Source organism: Hyperolius riggenbachi, chromosome 4 (assembly GCF_040937935.1).
Source record: "Hyperolius riggenbachi isolate aHypRig1 chromosome 4, aHypRig1.pri, whole genome shotgun sequence".
NCBI lineage: Eukaryota > Metazoa > Chordata > Amphibia > Anura > Hyperoliidae > Hyperolius > Hyperolius riggenbachi.
Window position 1 is genome coordinate 63,141,321 of NC_090649.1, and position 16,298 is coordinate 63,157,618.

At 44.2% G+C, this 16,298-nt stretch overlaps 1 protein-coding gene across 2 annotated transcripts in view; it reads right to left on the reverse strand.

The window, feature by feature from the left end:
• Nucleotides 1-16,298, reverse strand: part of SCARA3 (scavenger receptor class A member 3) — a 72,544-nt gene that overhangs the window by 36,462 nt on the left and 19,784 nt on the right. For both annotated transcript variants that reach the window (XM_068280116.1, XM_068280115.1), the window contains 2 exons: nt 13,881-14,000; nt 8,939-9,037 (listed from right to left, as the gene is read on the reverse strand). In XM_068280116.1, coding sequence (XP_068136217.1) covers nt 8,939-9,037; nt 13,881-14,000 — 219 coding nt within the window. The remainder of the gene's footprint in view (nt 1-8,938; nt 9,038-13,880; nt 14,001-16,298) is intronic.

Genomic DNA, 16,298 nt, shown 5'->3' on the forward strand with positions numbered 1-16,298 from the left:
TTTGCCGCGATTTTGCTATGCAGTGCATAGCATAGCAAAATCGCGGCCGCGAACGTCGGGGAATCGCCGGTAATTGCGATTCAGCAATCGCTAGCGTTCAGCGTGAACGCTAGCGATTGCTAGTGGAAAAGGGCCCAATAGGTAATTAAAGGGGCACTGGTGAAAAACTGTAAAATTTAAAATATGTGCAAACATATACAAATAAGAAGTATGGTTTTTCCAGAGTAAAGTGAGCCATAAATTACTTTTCTCCTATGTTGCTGTCACTTACAGTAGGTAGTAGAAATCTGACAGAAGTGACAGGTTTTGGACTAGTCCATCTCTTCATAGGGGATTCTCAGCAAGTCTTTGGTTCTTTATAAAGATATTCCCTAAAAAGGATTTAAACCCTGATGCTGGCCAGCCTCCCTGCTCGCTACACAGTTTTTTGGCAGATGGACAGAGCAAATGCTAAGTGCTTTTGAAAATAAATAAATCCCTGAGAATCTCCCATGAAGAGATGGACTAGTCCAAAACCTGTCACTTCTGTCAGATTTCTATTACCTACTGTAAGTGACAGCAACATAGGAGAAAAGTAATGTATGGCTCATTTTACTCTGGGAAAAACGTACTTCTTATTTGTATATGTTTGCACATATTTTAAATTTGAATTGTTTTGCCATAGTGCCCCTTTAAGGATGTAGTAGTTTGGTTCTTTCAGGGATGTAACTAGACTTAATAGGGCCCCCTCCCCTGCAAAAATGATAGCATGGGTCCCCTTGGTTACCGAACCCCATGTGGGTCATGTGATTGGGAGCCAGAAAATGGCAGCAGAGAGTGTTTTGCTGTGAAGCAGCCTCAAAGAACAGGCATGGGCAAACTTGGCCTTCCAGCTGTTACGGAACTACAAGTCCCACAATGCATTTGCCTTTATGAGTCATGACTGTGGCTGTCAGACTCTTGCAATGCATTGTGTGACTTGTAGTTCCGTAACAGCTGGAGGGCCAAGTTTGCCCATGCCGGATCTAGAAGCAGGAAAAAATGACATTCACTCCTGCACATGGTTTTTGTGAGCGAACAGGGTTTTTTTTTTTGCTAACAAGCTGCACTTGCAATTGGGGAGAGGGAAGTGGAGGGACCCACAAAGCCTTTGGACCCCCCTGGGATGGCATGGGTCGCAGGGGTGATTGTTATGCAAATGGAGGCTGCCATATTTGTTTCCTTTTAAGAGTTACCAGTTGGCTGGCAGTACTACTGATCTCTATGGCTACAGTAGGATCTGAATTGCACATCTGAAACAAGCATTTGGCTAGTCTAGTCAGACTCCAGTAAGAATCATTGAAAGTAGAATGAAGAGTGGTTGATAGTTCTGGATCCCGGAAGCAATTTAAATCCACAAAATTGAAGTAGGGATCCACACACTGTCTTATATCAGGAACAGTGTAAGTTTATTGACCCATCTTACCCATACAGACATCTGACCATAGCAACGACGATCCTTTTGAGGCCTATCCAGTCCCCTTTGTCTGCACTAGCCTTGATAAAGGGGACCAGATAGGCCCCGAAATGATCGTCGGTGTTACAATCAGATGTCTGTATGTGTATGATGGTACAATAAACATACACGGTTCCTAAAATAAGACTGTGTACGGATCCCTACTTCAATTTTCTAGACTCCAGTAGGAAACATCTAAATTGCATGCTGGTTCAGGGTCTATGGATAAAAGTATTAGAGCCAGGGACAGCCACCAGGGGTGAAACCAGAGCCTGGATAAGGTCCTCCCACACCCAAGGCTGAGACACCAAGGTGCGCCCCTCCATCCCTCCCACCCCAGCCGTCACACACTGATTGCTATTAGACTAAGAGGCGCCACAGGGCCCACAAACTCCCCAACACCTTAATCTCTAGTTATCTGGCTTGCAGTCACTGCCATGTATCCCCTTTTCTTATTTCTTTCTGCTTCATACACAATTAGGAATGACAACTGAATGAATTGTGCGCCCCCTCCTACACTGCGCCCTGAGGCTGGAGCCTCTCCAGCCTATGCCTCGGCCCGGCCCTGGGTGAAACAATAGCCCCTGTGACACCCACCACTGCAGAGGGGACCAAGGGCTAAGGGGGTCCACTTCAGCATTGAGATGCAAAGTGTGGCAGCCAGTGTCATACTTTACCTATTCACAGCAAAGCAACACATCATCCTCCCTCATTTATACAGACGTGCAGTACAATCTATCTCCTTGTAGCTCCCGTCCCTGCATGTCATGTGATGTGTATCAGGCGCCACAAGGGGGCAGATTTTACGGCGCGGCTGCAAAGAGGAGAGTGGAGGATGTGTTGCTCTGCTGAGAACAGGTAATCTCCCAGGGACTATTGTTACACCCCTGGTGACTGTCCCTGGCTCTAATACTGGGATGGTCGTAGTCAGCCAACTTTGCTACGCTGGAACTACGCGTAGTTGTACGCAATTACGCTTCGCTAAACTACGGCTTCGAAATCAAATATTCGCTTCGTATGCATTTCGTAGACTACGTGTTAAAATACGCAATTACGCGCTGTGCGAAGCGTAGTGTATGCGGATGCTTATGCCCGTATGCATAAAATTTTACGCATTAATCCTTCTGTAACTGCTTGTACCTGGAACTCTTCTATGCGTACATTCCACGCATGCATAGTTCTTTACACAGTACACATGTTAACTACTCATAGTAGGCGTAAGCAACGTGTAGCGGTACTTCGCTATGCATAAATTCGTAAGCATACTTTTAAAACTCCACCTACGAACTACGATGTGTAGATGCGAACTACGATGCGTAAATTCACACTGGCGTAGTTTCTGCTCATCCCTGCTTTTAGCCATGCTGCCATGCTCTGCGATATGGGTGGGTGGTTAGTAAGCTATTGGGTGGGGGGAACAAAGTTTTAATCTCAAGGGGTGTTGGTGTACCAGGGACTTGCGAGGTTCCCAGGTGAATCAGTTTTGCTTGGGCATTTGAAAAAGGTATCAAAAAGTACTGTCAAAATGATAGTATTTTCTTGCTTGCTGGTTGGTGACTTAAAGGATATCTGAGGCAACGGGAAAGAAGTTCAGTTTAACTCACCTGTGGCTTCTTCTAGCCACCTACAGTCTATCAGGTCCCTCACTGTGGTTTCCATCCACCCCAGTGTGCCGCTGTGCAATGGGAATGATCCGCAAGAAACGTATAGCGCCTCCTTGATTGCACTTCTGTTGCTGACAGCGTTCTACGCATGCATAGTTCGTAACCACTTAATCTGCTCTTGCGCATGAAAGGTGCTGGCCAAAGAAGTGCCGCTGAGGAGCTGTACAGTCAGGGTCGCACATCGGCGACTAAGCGCGACTTGCAGATCATTCAAAGGGGGCAGCAGCACACTGGAAGTAATCGGAACTACAGCAAGGGACCTGATAGACTGAAGAGGGCTGGAAAACGTCACAGGTAAGTTAAAGGGAGTCTGAAGTTATTAAAAAACAAAAACATACTCACCTAAGGAGAGGGAAGGCTGTGAGTCCTATAGAGCACAGTTCCCCAACCCAGTCCTCAAGGCTCACCAACTGTATGTTTTGCAGGAAACCACAAACATTCACAGGTGAGGTAATTAGTGTCTCAGCAGAGCTGATTACCTACCTTTGTGATTTTCCACAAAACATGCACTGTTGGTATGCCTCTAGGACAGGGTTGGGGAACACTGCTTATAGAGCCATCCTGTTCCTCTCAGGGTCCTCACGTTCCAGTGCTGAATTCCCCATTAGTAGTCTCCGACTGATGGGTTGGAGACTGCTCACTTCCCCCACTGCTGGAGGCTTGAATGTGGGGACCGTAGTAGGAATGGGAAGGCGCTACAGGACCCAGAGCCTTCCCTCTCCTTAGGTGAGTATCTTTTTTTTTCACTTCATACTCACTTTAACCATTTGGGGACCGGATGCCTAACCGCTAACCCCCCTTAAGGACCAGGCTAATTTGTATGCGGGGGGGGGGGGGGCGTTTGGGGGGTCAGGCAGCCGGATCCCCACTGTTGCATGCTTGGCAGTGTGTCCCCCATGGTGGCCAGGTGTCCCCCTGTATGCAGAAGCCTTCACCCACCTCCCAGGCTCCAGCGATGAGCCGCAGTGGACCCCTCTGCTCTGGCCGGCATCACCGCTCCTACTGCCGCTCAGTTCCGGGTCACGGCTTCATGACGTCATGAAGCTGGGACCCAGCACTGACATCCAAGAGAGAGCGGAGATGCCGGCCAGAGCGGTGTGGAGCGCCGATCATTGCAGGAACGGCAGGGAGGTGAGTGGATCCTCTTCTTTTCCCCCCTGCCGCCGCAGCTCTTACTAGTGATCACTATGATCCGCCGACGATCATAGCGATCATGTGATCAGAAGCCATACGCGATGGCTTCTGATCACTGCGGGGAGAACTTCTTTCCCTCGCCTTGCATATCCGTTAAAAGGAATTTTGTTGACAAGGGACTTGATTCATTAAATTGTGGTAATATTACTGTGCATACAAGTGTGTGGTAATATTACAAAGCGCATGGCAATATTCCCCGATGCGCTCAAAGAGCAACCACGGTGATCCATTAACGTGGCCGCTACTATGGTAACACGTGCATTACGGAGACCGCAGTCATGCTACCACCGTATCTCATGGTAGTTACGCATGCTCGCCACAGGGTATATTACCGTGCACTTTGTAATATTACCGCATCTACCAGAATTGTATTAATCAAGCCCATGGTGTAAAATGATCACGTAAGAGAAAAATCGTGAGAAGAAGTGAATATCTCCGGTTATTCATGCTTTTTTCCCTTTTCCTCACACGTTTGTTGACCACATATTAGCGCTATAAAGCACACAGCGAGGGGCGTCTTTCATCTGTTTATTAGCATCATTATTTCCAGCTGACTCTCCCTGCCTGTGTACAGATCTCATGGTCAGTCCACACCGTCTCCGTCCAATTATAGCTCAGCGATGACGCCATGCACAAACAGGATGTGGGATATTCCTGGTCTGACCATCACTGACTCCTCACAGAACAAGGAGGCCTCAGTCTGGACAGAGCTGTGTTCCAAGATGAACTTGAAAGGGAATCTATCCTTTTTACGACAAGAAAAAAACGTGAGCGCGACTGCCGGCTACAGAAGCACAGAAGCACTTCATGGTACAAACTCAATGGAATTTTCCTCCTTCTAGTCTCATCCCTGCCTTTGTCTACATACCTAAATAAGGTTGTTTTACTAGTGTGCAGTGTTGTCTCACCCTTTTTGGCCACAGCTGGAGAATCTGCGGTCTTTGTGTCATGGGTACTGCCGCATATATGAAAAATGGGTCCCTGGCAGAGCTGGATCATCCACAAGGCAATTCTAGGCAGTTGCCTAGGGCCTGGAAAGAGCCTAGGGCCCTGGTGGATGCTAGCCCCCACCAACTCTTACTAAAAAAGCCAGGTGACAATCAGCACGGAGCAAACACACCTAAAGCCCCATTTCTTCTTAATCCATTTCTGGCTTGGGTGGATAGTAGAATATCGGTAAATTTAGCGATATTCTACTATTACAGTGCAAATGACAATACAAAAATATCAGTAAGGGCTCGTTTCCACTGTGCTTGGCATGTGTCTTGTGAGACGTGATGCCGACTCAGCTCTGACGTGTCTCGCAGCCAAATCCCTCTAGCTGCGCTATGCACAGCTATGGGATACGGACGGGTGATGCGATGATTATGCTGCAGGGCCTCAGATTTTTCCCCGGCCACAAATTCGGATGTTCTGCATAGGCTCCTATAGGCTGCCAAATTCCATCCGAATTCGTGGCCGGGGAATCGGCCCGTCTTCGCATAAATGGAAACCTAGCCTCATACTGCAAATACAGATATTTTATTACAGCTAAATATGACCCTGTTCTCACACTAAACCCTCCGTCTACTGATGCCGAACCAACCACCCCTCCACGGCTAACATTAACCATCCCTATTCCCACAGCTAACCTTAACTACCCCTCCGTGGCTAACCTTAACATCCCCCCACACCTGAACCTTAAAGTAAACCTGAGATCTAAAAAAAAGAAAAAAATATACATATGTGGGACCTTCTCCAGTCCCATTCAGGCTCATCGGTCCCTCCCTGTCCTCCCAGGCAGCCTGGATCCTCCACTAAGCAGCCCGGTAATTCGGCCAGTCAGGGGAACTGCGTATGCGCAGCTCGGCATACACATTCCAACAAAAAATCTGCATTTTCCCCAGTCTCAGGTACACTTTAAAGTAAACCGATGGAAACTGCGTGGCCATTAGTGTGATGCATTTGCAACTAGTTTTTCTCAATTTCAAATGATATTTTTGCTGCATTTTCCATGTGCTTGGTCTTCTATAAAAAGTACGTAACTTTTTAATTTTTGATATCTCTGTTCCCTCGGCACAATTCTCTATTTCCTGTTTCTGTTTGTACAGGAAGTGATGGAAAATCTCAGGGACAGTGGACCACCATAAAGAGGTTTCAACTTCTTACTGCATTATTCAAAACAGTGTTTGTTTTCCTCCTGGAATTGGGATTTTAACTTACGAATGTTTTGCAATGAGTAGAAGGGAGAGAGTGTCTGCCTACTGTCACAGAAGTTGAATGATTGCATCCTCTGCATTGAGTAATTATAACAGTGGGCTCTGGACGCTAGGGTGGAAGTTTTGCAATAGTGTAGCTGTGAAATGTAACATCTGGAGGACAAATTGTTCCATCACTAATCTTTGTTTTTCTTCTTTTTTTTTTTAATTGACAACTGTAGAATTCAGCAGTTCAATTTAACTTCAAGTACCCGTGAACTGAGAGGGGATTTGATTCAAAAAGTTACTGCTGTGTAAGTGGTGCTGCGACATATGTCCAGAACCAGGGACGGATCTAGGGGGGGGCAAGCGGGTATCTTGCCCCAGGCGCAGTTTGTTGAATTCTTAAAAAGGCGGCAAAATGAATGGCAGTTTAGGCGCCAAAACCTAACCTTGCCCCAGGCGCAACTTGGTCTTGATCCGTCCCTGTCCAGAACCACTCTCAGAGTTCAGTGCCCCCTGAGGTCTTCGACTAGACTAGAACGTCAAATGTGGACGGGGAAGATATGGCAGTTATCCTCCCCGATCACTCTTCCTTGTACCATCTTTAAAGACCTGTAAAAAAAAGAAAGCAGCACTGCACAACTCTGATCGCCACCTTTTGCGCCTTCTCAGCTCTCCCGTTCTGCCGCCGTGTCCCCCTTATCTGCCGACATCTTCACTGTAATGATGCTGACCCGGAAGTACTTTCAGGTTTCTTCCGCAGCATTGCGGTAAAGATGCCGGCAGTTACGAGGGACATGGAGGCAGAACAGGAGAGCTGACAAGTTGCAAAAGGCAGCGATTGGATCCAGGAGTAGGTGAGTTGTGTTGTGGTGCTTTTTTTACAGGTCTAAAACCTAAAGCACGGGAGTACTTTAAAGGGTACCTGAAGTGAATAAAAAAGAAAGGAGAAGCAGCACCTATGCACAGAGGCCGTGCATGAGTAACTTCATTCTACTGGGCATGCTCAGACCTTACTTGTGCATGCCCAGTCCAGATGTACTTATTCATGGCCAGGAGCATGGCCAGAATATGAACAGTGACCCTGCACTGTAACTGTGGGCTCTATGAGATTCTGTGAGGCCCCTGGATCATGCTGAACCATCCAGAGGCTTCCAGCTACTGAGGTAAGTATCTAAGTTGGGTTACTTTAACCAACTTTAACCAGGAATTTTCAAGCAAGAAATTTCTCAATCAGCATAATACCATTTACATTCAGCTATAACTGACGGCCCAAGGTGCATACGACACATACAACCGTTAAGTAAAAGAGGAATTTTAGCGAAAATGGGGGAAAAAATTAAATCAATACATTGCATATAAAAACATAGAAGAGAACTCAAACTTTTTTTTCATGTCAGGATTGATTTGAAAGATGTTTCTTATTGGTAAGGTGTCAAAACGTCACCTGTATAGTGATGAACATAATCAACTAATTACAATTGCATGAAATTGTGTGTAACTATTCACAATTACGCCTAGAATCGTAATTCCGAATTGTAAATTCAATTGATTTTGTACAATCATTCGTAATTTTGCGTAAATTTTCACTTAATTTTTTGTGGAAATTGTGTGCTGACTTTAGAGGTGAATAGCAAAGACCCCCCCCCCCCCCCCTATACATGCTATTGTCACCAAAATTGCTGCAAATGTTAAGGAGGATAGTGGGTACAAGTCAAAAAATAATTTCTTAAAAAGACCTTGTAGTTTTTGAGAAAATGCACAAAAAAAATGTTTTTTAAAGATAGCAAAAAACAAAACAAAACAAAAAAATTAAAAACCATTGGTTTTTAAACCAAATGGTTTAAACACCATTTTTCCTTTGCATGTTTAAAATTGACTTTCTCAAAAACTACTAGGTATTTTTGAAATTTTTTTTTTACTTTTTGACCCACTGTTCTCCTTAATGTATTTAGCAATTTTGGTGGCAATAGCATGTATGGGGGCTTTGCTATTAATCGCTAGTTAGTCTGCAATAAATTGCGTGAAAATTATGCAAAAATGTATGCAAAATAATGAATGATTACAATTACAGACAAAATTAACTACAATTTTCCCTGAAATTTCGCATTACGATTTTGCCTTGTAATTGTGAATTTCGATCCAGAATTATGTTTATGCAAAATTTCTGCTCATCACTACTCCTATGAGAAAACTCAAGATAAAAGGTAATGAATATAGGCCATGGTTGTGAATTGGTCAAAAGTCCAAGGATCCCCTTTACCACAAATATAAATGAAATATTTTAAAAACCTCCCGCCAGCTGTAGTTCTGACCCTGAGCAGGCTAACTGTCCGGCTAACTGTCCTGGCCAAGCTCGCTCACCACCACCAATCACTGTTTCCATCATGGTTTCACACATTCCGAGTACAAAGAAGATGATTTACCGAGCTCTTGTAGGTTAACTTGTACCGAAACAATCTTCTTCTCATAACTGGACTTTGCCGTGCTGAAGTCATCATACAGGGAATTGACTTTCCGAAACACTGCAGGAAAATGGAAACTACCAGTCATACGTCAGATAATTTGACAATCTCAAAATGACATTTTAATTAACTTTGACTTTCCTACTGACAAAAACCACTGATGACGACAGTGCACTGAACCTGAACTTTGAGGAGACATCATCTAGAGGTGAAGAGGATTCCAGTAAAATGGTCCTTTCAGGGTATGATTCAGCATGGTAGGCTTTAAAGGTCAGTGGTATTGAGAAACACCCAATTAAAGCAGACCTTTACTCAAAGTGGAACTGTAGTCAGAATTTCACAGTGACTGACAGTGTGTTTGAGCCAGTAAGAGCAGTGCAGTTTTGCCTATTTATCAGTGACACATCACCTGTTGACATGGCGACATGTCACTACGGTACTCGGGGAGGAGGCCAGGCACAGACTGGGCAATGTCCTCTTTCCCAGCAATAAAAGCAGATTGACTAGGTATCTGTAATAATACTTTATGTTATATACAGTATACAAAAAACATTTTTATTTGTATTACTGAGTCTGTTCAGTACAATGTTCAACCCCTCACACAAAGGGAAAAAAGATTGCTTTGTTTTGAAGTAAGATTCCTCAAGAAGCACAAGCCTTTTCATTATTTTGTGCTTACTAACTTCACTGTGCGTGTGAGAAAGCACTAGAGTCACACTGATTCCAAATAGTGGAGAAAGAGAGAAGCACTGTAAAACCCACCTCTATTGTCCACTGGGTACATACATGAGGTTAGGCCGTGGGGGTGGGGGTGAGGGAAGGAAAGAATGGCCTGACAGGTATTTTGCGGTAGGTTAATGCTTCCTCAGTGGCCTAATGCTAGGTGCTATGAAGAAGAAGCGCTAACCTACCACGAAACAGCTGTCAGGTTGTTCTTACTTCACCCCACTCATAATCTGATGTACTGTATATACTCGACTATAAGTCTAGAAATTTAGGTCTAACTCACTAAATTAAAGTATAGGTGTCGACTTATACACGAGTCACGAGCAACACTGAGAAATGTGTGTACAATCAGTGACAATCAGTGCACCAATGTACCCAGTGGCAAGTGACACTTTCTTGATAAAGGAAATGCCAAGAAAACACAGGTCTGAAAGTTCTGGCCACAACAATAAGGAAAGGGCAGGGGAAAATACTGGGCTGCAGGAGGGGGTGAATCACTGCTGCACTCAGGGACCTGGAGCAGTTATTAGCTGTACTTAAAGAGACTCTGAAGCGAGTCTAAACCCACTTTTTTAACTTTTATTAATGTTAAGCACTATAAGCCCTGCTAACCCGCCGCATCCCCATGGCAAAATGAGGGGTCTATACCCCCCAAATTCCCTCTGCTGAGTCCGGGGAGCACCTCCTGCTTTAGGCAGAGCTTAGGGCTGTAGCTCTGCCTCTTCGAGCGTCAATCCCCGCTGATCGCCGCCTCTCCTCGCCCCTCTTTCTTCACTGAGAGGGGCGGGGAGAGGCGGAGATCCGCGGGCAGATTGACACACGAAGAGGCAGAGCTACAGCTCAAAGCTCTGCCTCCATGAGCAGCAAAATCCACGACCAAGAAAATCGTGGATATTGCACAGGGAATTCGGGGGTATAAACCCCTTGTTTTGCCACGGGGATGCGGCAGTTTAGCAGTGCTTATAGTGCTTAACATTAACAAAAGTTAAAAAAGTGCATTTAGACTCGCTTCAGAGTCTCTTTAAAGAGGAGCTGTTAGGTATAAGGTCTCAGAGAAAATAAACACATATATCAGTAGCTAAAGATTGGCTGTACTTACATTACATACATATGCATTTCACTGTCCACGTTTGTACTTCACAGAATTTGTATATAGTATATGCAGAGATAGATGCTCCTGACAGCTCATGGCAGGTTCCATGTTTGTCTGTCAAATGTGTCGTCATGTCCTGCCTGCTTCCTGATCACAGATAAGCTCCTACTTGAACAACACAGTGTGCAGTGAATATTAATGAGCCATGTGGCTAGGAACAATAGCTGACTTCTGCAGTGTACTCTGCCCCGGAGATTTATCAGTGCTACGCGCTGGACTGAGTTACAAGCTGCTGAAACGTCCCATTAGCAGCCGAGGGGAGGGCCCCAGAATGCTTTGCAGTATAGTATGCGGCTTGCGTCCTCTTAGGTCTAACAGCTTTTCTGATAAGAACACATCAAAGGTAAAAGAGATTTTTATCTTCAATAATGCCTTTATGGCTTCCTTCTAAACTGTTTAACACAGGAGAATAGAGGTTTAAATTAGCTTCTGCAGCCTGACAGTTACTCTTTAAGAGACAAGAGGAGTTAATAGCTGCAATACTGTATGTAGTGCAGTCATTAATCCTTCCTGGTCCACAAGTGCAGCTGTTGATTATTCCTAGACCCCAAGTGCAGCCATGAACTTTGCTGGGTAGACTTATCCTTGAGTCAATATAAAAATTGACTTAAGAGGGTGAAATATTAGACTCGACTTATACACAAGGTTGACTTATATTCGAGGATATACGGTATGTACTCAGCTGACAACAAAGGTGTGTTTTATGAATGTAGTGCTTGTCTCATTCTTCTTATTTGGAATCAATTTGTACTTTCCCGAGTGCACCAGTCCAGCTACATCGAGTCTCCCGGTAACATCAGGTGCCATTCTTTCTCTCTACATGATTTGCAGAGTCACTTTGAGTTCTAGAACATTGTCAGAGTGGAAATTCAGATGATTAGAAACACCTGTATATATCTTGTTATTTTACTGAATGTAAGTATATCTAGCTGTATCCCTCTTTACGTTTATTATAGCTCAGTGGGTTTCGATTTGGACTACTTCTGGAAGCGGTACAGCCCATGAAGCTCATGCTAGCCTGAATTCCTCCCGGAGCATTTCTAAAAAATCCCTACAATAATAATAATAATAACGGAGTGGGTCATAGGAAGAGTCAGTAAACAGTTGGACATCCGGTATTGCTCTCTGGTGTACAGCAGATGGCCCTTTGCCCGCTATCTTCCAGCAGACGGCACACATCCCACCCTGCAATGATTTATATCTGTATTCACCGCTAGATTACTTTTATTGCTTTTCTTATTTGGAATAGCTGCAAGGAAAACAGGGATTGCATGAAGGTCACAGCTCAGACTGTTTACATGTGAGCAGAAGCCTTGTCTTCCTCCAGTAAGTCAGACACATGGGAGGCCACTTCCCATAAAGGGATTGTAGTCAGCTGATGTTTACAGAAAAATATATATTTTTTTAAATATTAGTAATTCTATAAAGGGAACCTGAGGTGAGAGCTACATGGAGGCTGCCATATTGATTTCCTTTTAGATACTACAAGTTGCCTTGCAGCCTTGCTGGTCTCTTTGGCTTCAGTAGTGTTTGAATCCCACTCCTGAAAAAAGCACGCGGCTAATCCAGTCATACTTCAGTCAGAAACACCTCATTTGCATGTTTGTTCACCTAAACCTCCCAAGTTTTTGAGATAAGAAAGATGGACACTTGAACCACGCCCCTGCACACCCCTAATCATATGTAGAAGCTTTCCAGAGGCGCCAATAGAATAAAAGTCACTTAAACGAGCTTAAAACCGATGGGGCAGTGGTGGGCCTATCCCATCCATGCGGACAAAGCAAACAAAGGAAGGACTGTGGCATCAACAGTCAAACAACAATTTATTTATCCTCCACAGTAAAAATAGGCAACGCGTTTCACAGGCTCAATCCCGCTTCATCAGGCCAATCAAAAAGGAGCATACAGCTTAACAGCATCAAAACTACACTGAGCGCCTCTGTACTGTATACAGAGGCGCTCAGTGTGGTTTTGATGCTGTTAAGCTGTATGCTCCTTTTTGATTGGCCTGATGAAGCGGGATTGAGCCCGTGAAACGCGTTGCCTATTTTTACTGTGGAGTATAAATAAATTGTTGTTTGACTGTTGATGCCACAGTCCTTCCTTTGTTTGCTTTGTCTGCATGGATGGGATAGACCCACCACTGCCCCATCGGTTTTAAGCTCGTTTAAGTGACTTTTATTTTATTGGCGCCTCTGGAAAGCTTCTACATATTGCTAAGTCCACCCTTGGTGGAGGGTTGTACCCATCTTCTTCCCATCTACAGAGAGCGACTTTTAATCCTGAGTGGGGTCAGGTTAATCTCCCCACCTGCCTTCACAGTGGTTGCCTAATGGTAACCCTGGTTTGTGAGTATTAAATTGTTATATTACTCATTATTAATTATCATCTATACAATATCACACTATTGGGCTGTTGGTGTCCCCCCTCCCTTTACACCCCTAATCATGTCCCCGGCACAAGCCTAGTTATGCATACTGTAAATATTTCACAAGACAAATGTGTTATTTTACGACTCTAACCACACTGGTCCTTTCTACCCTGGGTCATGTTAATTTCTAAAAAAAAAAAAAATAATAAGAAATATATCACTTTAAAGTATGGGAATAAAGTTTAATGTCAACTAGATGCATTTTTCAGAAGAAAAATAAATACATATATTTTCATAGATCTGTACATCAGTCCTAAAAGAGGGACAAATGAGGAAGAAAGAGGGGCAGGGGATTTGGTTCTCAAAGAGGGACTGTCCCTCCAAAATAGGGGCAGTTGGGAACTATGGTTCAGGGTCTAGGGCTAAAAGTATTAGAGGCCGAGGATCACCAGGACAGCCAGGCAATGTGCATTGTTTAAAAGGAAATAAATATGTCAGCCTCCATATCCCTCTCACTTCAGGTTCCCTTTAAGCTGAATTAAAACATTAAAGTGCTGCGTAATAGAAGAAAGTTTTGTAAAAACATTACCACAAGAGATTTTACTTCATCAAAAAACTTAGAAAAAAAACAATACCAAACAATGTCTACTTACCCAGTGAGGCTAATATAATGACAGCGATGACGAGGATCACCACGAAGCAGTAGAGGACTTTCACAGAGTTCTGCAAGGACAGGTTCTTCTGACATCTCGCACAGTTACTTCGGGCCCTTCCTTAGAATCAGAGACCACAACAGTAATGCATTATTATTCACTGGCGGAAAGAAATAAAACATTAAGATCAGATACATCACTGTAATTGTTTCCAGTACAGGAAAGCAGGCCATACACTGGCTCGATTCGCGGCCGTTTCGACAGCAGATTCGATCCTGGGATCGAATCTGCTGCCAATCGTTTGCGGTAAACGCAGCCGCCGATCCGATTTCCTCCCGAAATCGGATCAGTCTGTCGATCGCGCCGTGCGGGAAATTACCCTCGATCGCCCGCGGGTAAAGTGCGCGTCGCTAGCGGCGGCCGATCCGATCAAGTATACATTACCTGAGGCTGGCTCCCGGGCGTCTTCTCCGCGCTACACGGCTCTGTTCCGGCTCCATCCATCCGGGCGCTTCCTGTGTCACTGCAGTGAGCAGGAAGTTCAAATAGAGGACGCTCTATTTGAACTTCCTGGTCACGGAGTAACACAGGAAGCGCCGGGATGGAGCCGGAACAGAGCCGTGCAATGCGGAGAAGATGCCCGGGAGAGAGCATCAGGTAATGTATACGGGGGGGGGGGGGACAGGCGGCAGGAGCAGCTCAGCAGATGGTGAATCGGTTTCAGGCTGAAATCGATTCACAATCTGTTTGCAGTAAAGGCAGCCATACGATCCCTCTCTGATCAGATTCAATCAGATAGGGATCTGTCAGCTGGTCGATCTAATGGCACATCGACCAGTGTATGGCCACCTGAAGAGTTGAGAAACTCCAGTTGTTATCTCTATGCAAACAAGCCATTAAGCTCTCCGACTAAGTTAGTGGTGGAGAGGGCTGTTATCTGACTTTTATTATCTCAACTGTTCCTGGACTACTTACTTTTCCTCTGCTAGAGGAGAGGTCATTACTTCACAGACTGCTCTGAAAGACTCATTTTGAATGCTGAGTGTTGTGTAATGTGCACATATTATAGAATGATGCAATGTTAGAAAAAACACTATATACCTGAAAATAAAAGTATGAGAATATTTTCTTTGCTGCTAATCTTCTAGTAATTATTCATAGTACACAACCAATTCACTATATCATAATTTTTTTTTCGCTTCAGTGTCTCTTTAACAGCTGGAGAGCCAAGTTTGCAGATCACTGGGCTAGTCCAAAACCTGTCGGTTCTGTCATATTTCTGCAACCTACTGTATGCGACAGCAACATGGGAGAAAATTAATTGATAGCACATTTTACTTGGAAAGCAATGTACTTTTTATTTATGTGTTTTAAAATTATTATTTTTTTCATAGTGGTCCTTTCACCACTTCCCCTCACCTGGGACAGGTAACTATATCCCTGCAAAATCCCATATCTCCCTGCAGGGACGTAGCTACTACACCCCTTCCTGCTCGCCCCCCCCCCCACTTGCCCCCCCCCCCCTTACCCCGCACTCCAGGGATCATTAACGCAGCCAAGCGTTAGCCAGGAGATCAGTTAATAGGAACGCAGTTCCCATTCATTGTTCTAAGTCCCCGTATGAATGATTGCTACCATCTATTCACATAAAAAATGATTGATAGATTGATACTAGTAATGTAGTAATACTACATGTAGGGAAGTTATGCGCGAGGACATCTTGTGGCCAAATAGTAAAATTACCTCTACACACTTTTTTTTTCATTCAAAAGACATTTTTTTTAACATGTAAAATTCACCCCTTACCTCCCACACTCCCCAATAATTACCAATTTATTATTTTTTCTGTAAAATAATTCTTAGCAAAAAGTACCCAAAAAGAACCCCCCAAAAAAGCCTGATTGGGGGCGAAAAAAAGAAGATATAGATTGTTTTGTTGTGATGAGTAGTAATAAAGTTGTAGGCAAATGAATGGAAGGAGCACTGACAGGTGAATCCTTTGGCAATCCAAAGTTAAAATCTCTATTACTTTTCTTGTTGATAAATGATCATTCCCCAGTTTACCTGACTCTTATTTGGTACACACAAAATTTGGTACACAAAAAGGAAAAAAGGAAGTAGCAGGGCATGCTGGGTTGTCCTTTTTTGCTTCTCTATTTCCCCTCAGACTTAACTAATGCAGCCTGATTGGTTGAAGCCTCTTTCCCTCCTGAATTTCCCCTCCCACACCTCTGTTCCTCTCTGATTGGCCAATATTTCTCATGCTGAGACAATGCACTTTCTATAGTGAAGGGCGGGCAAATCAGGCAGAGAAGAGTAGAGCAGGAAATGACATCAGGATTGGCTTCAAAATAGCCACACTTAAATTGGGAAATGCTAAGAAGGATTTTCTCCTTTATTACTGTAGAAAAATCACTA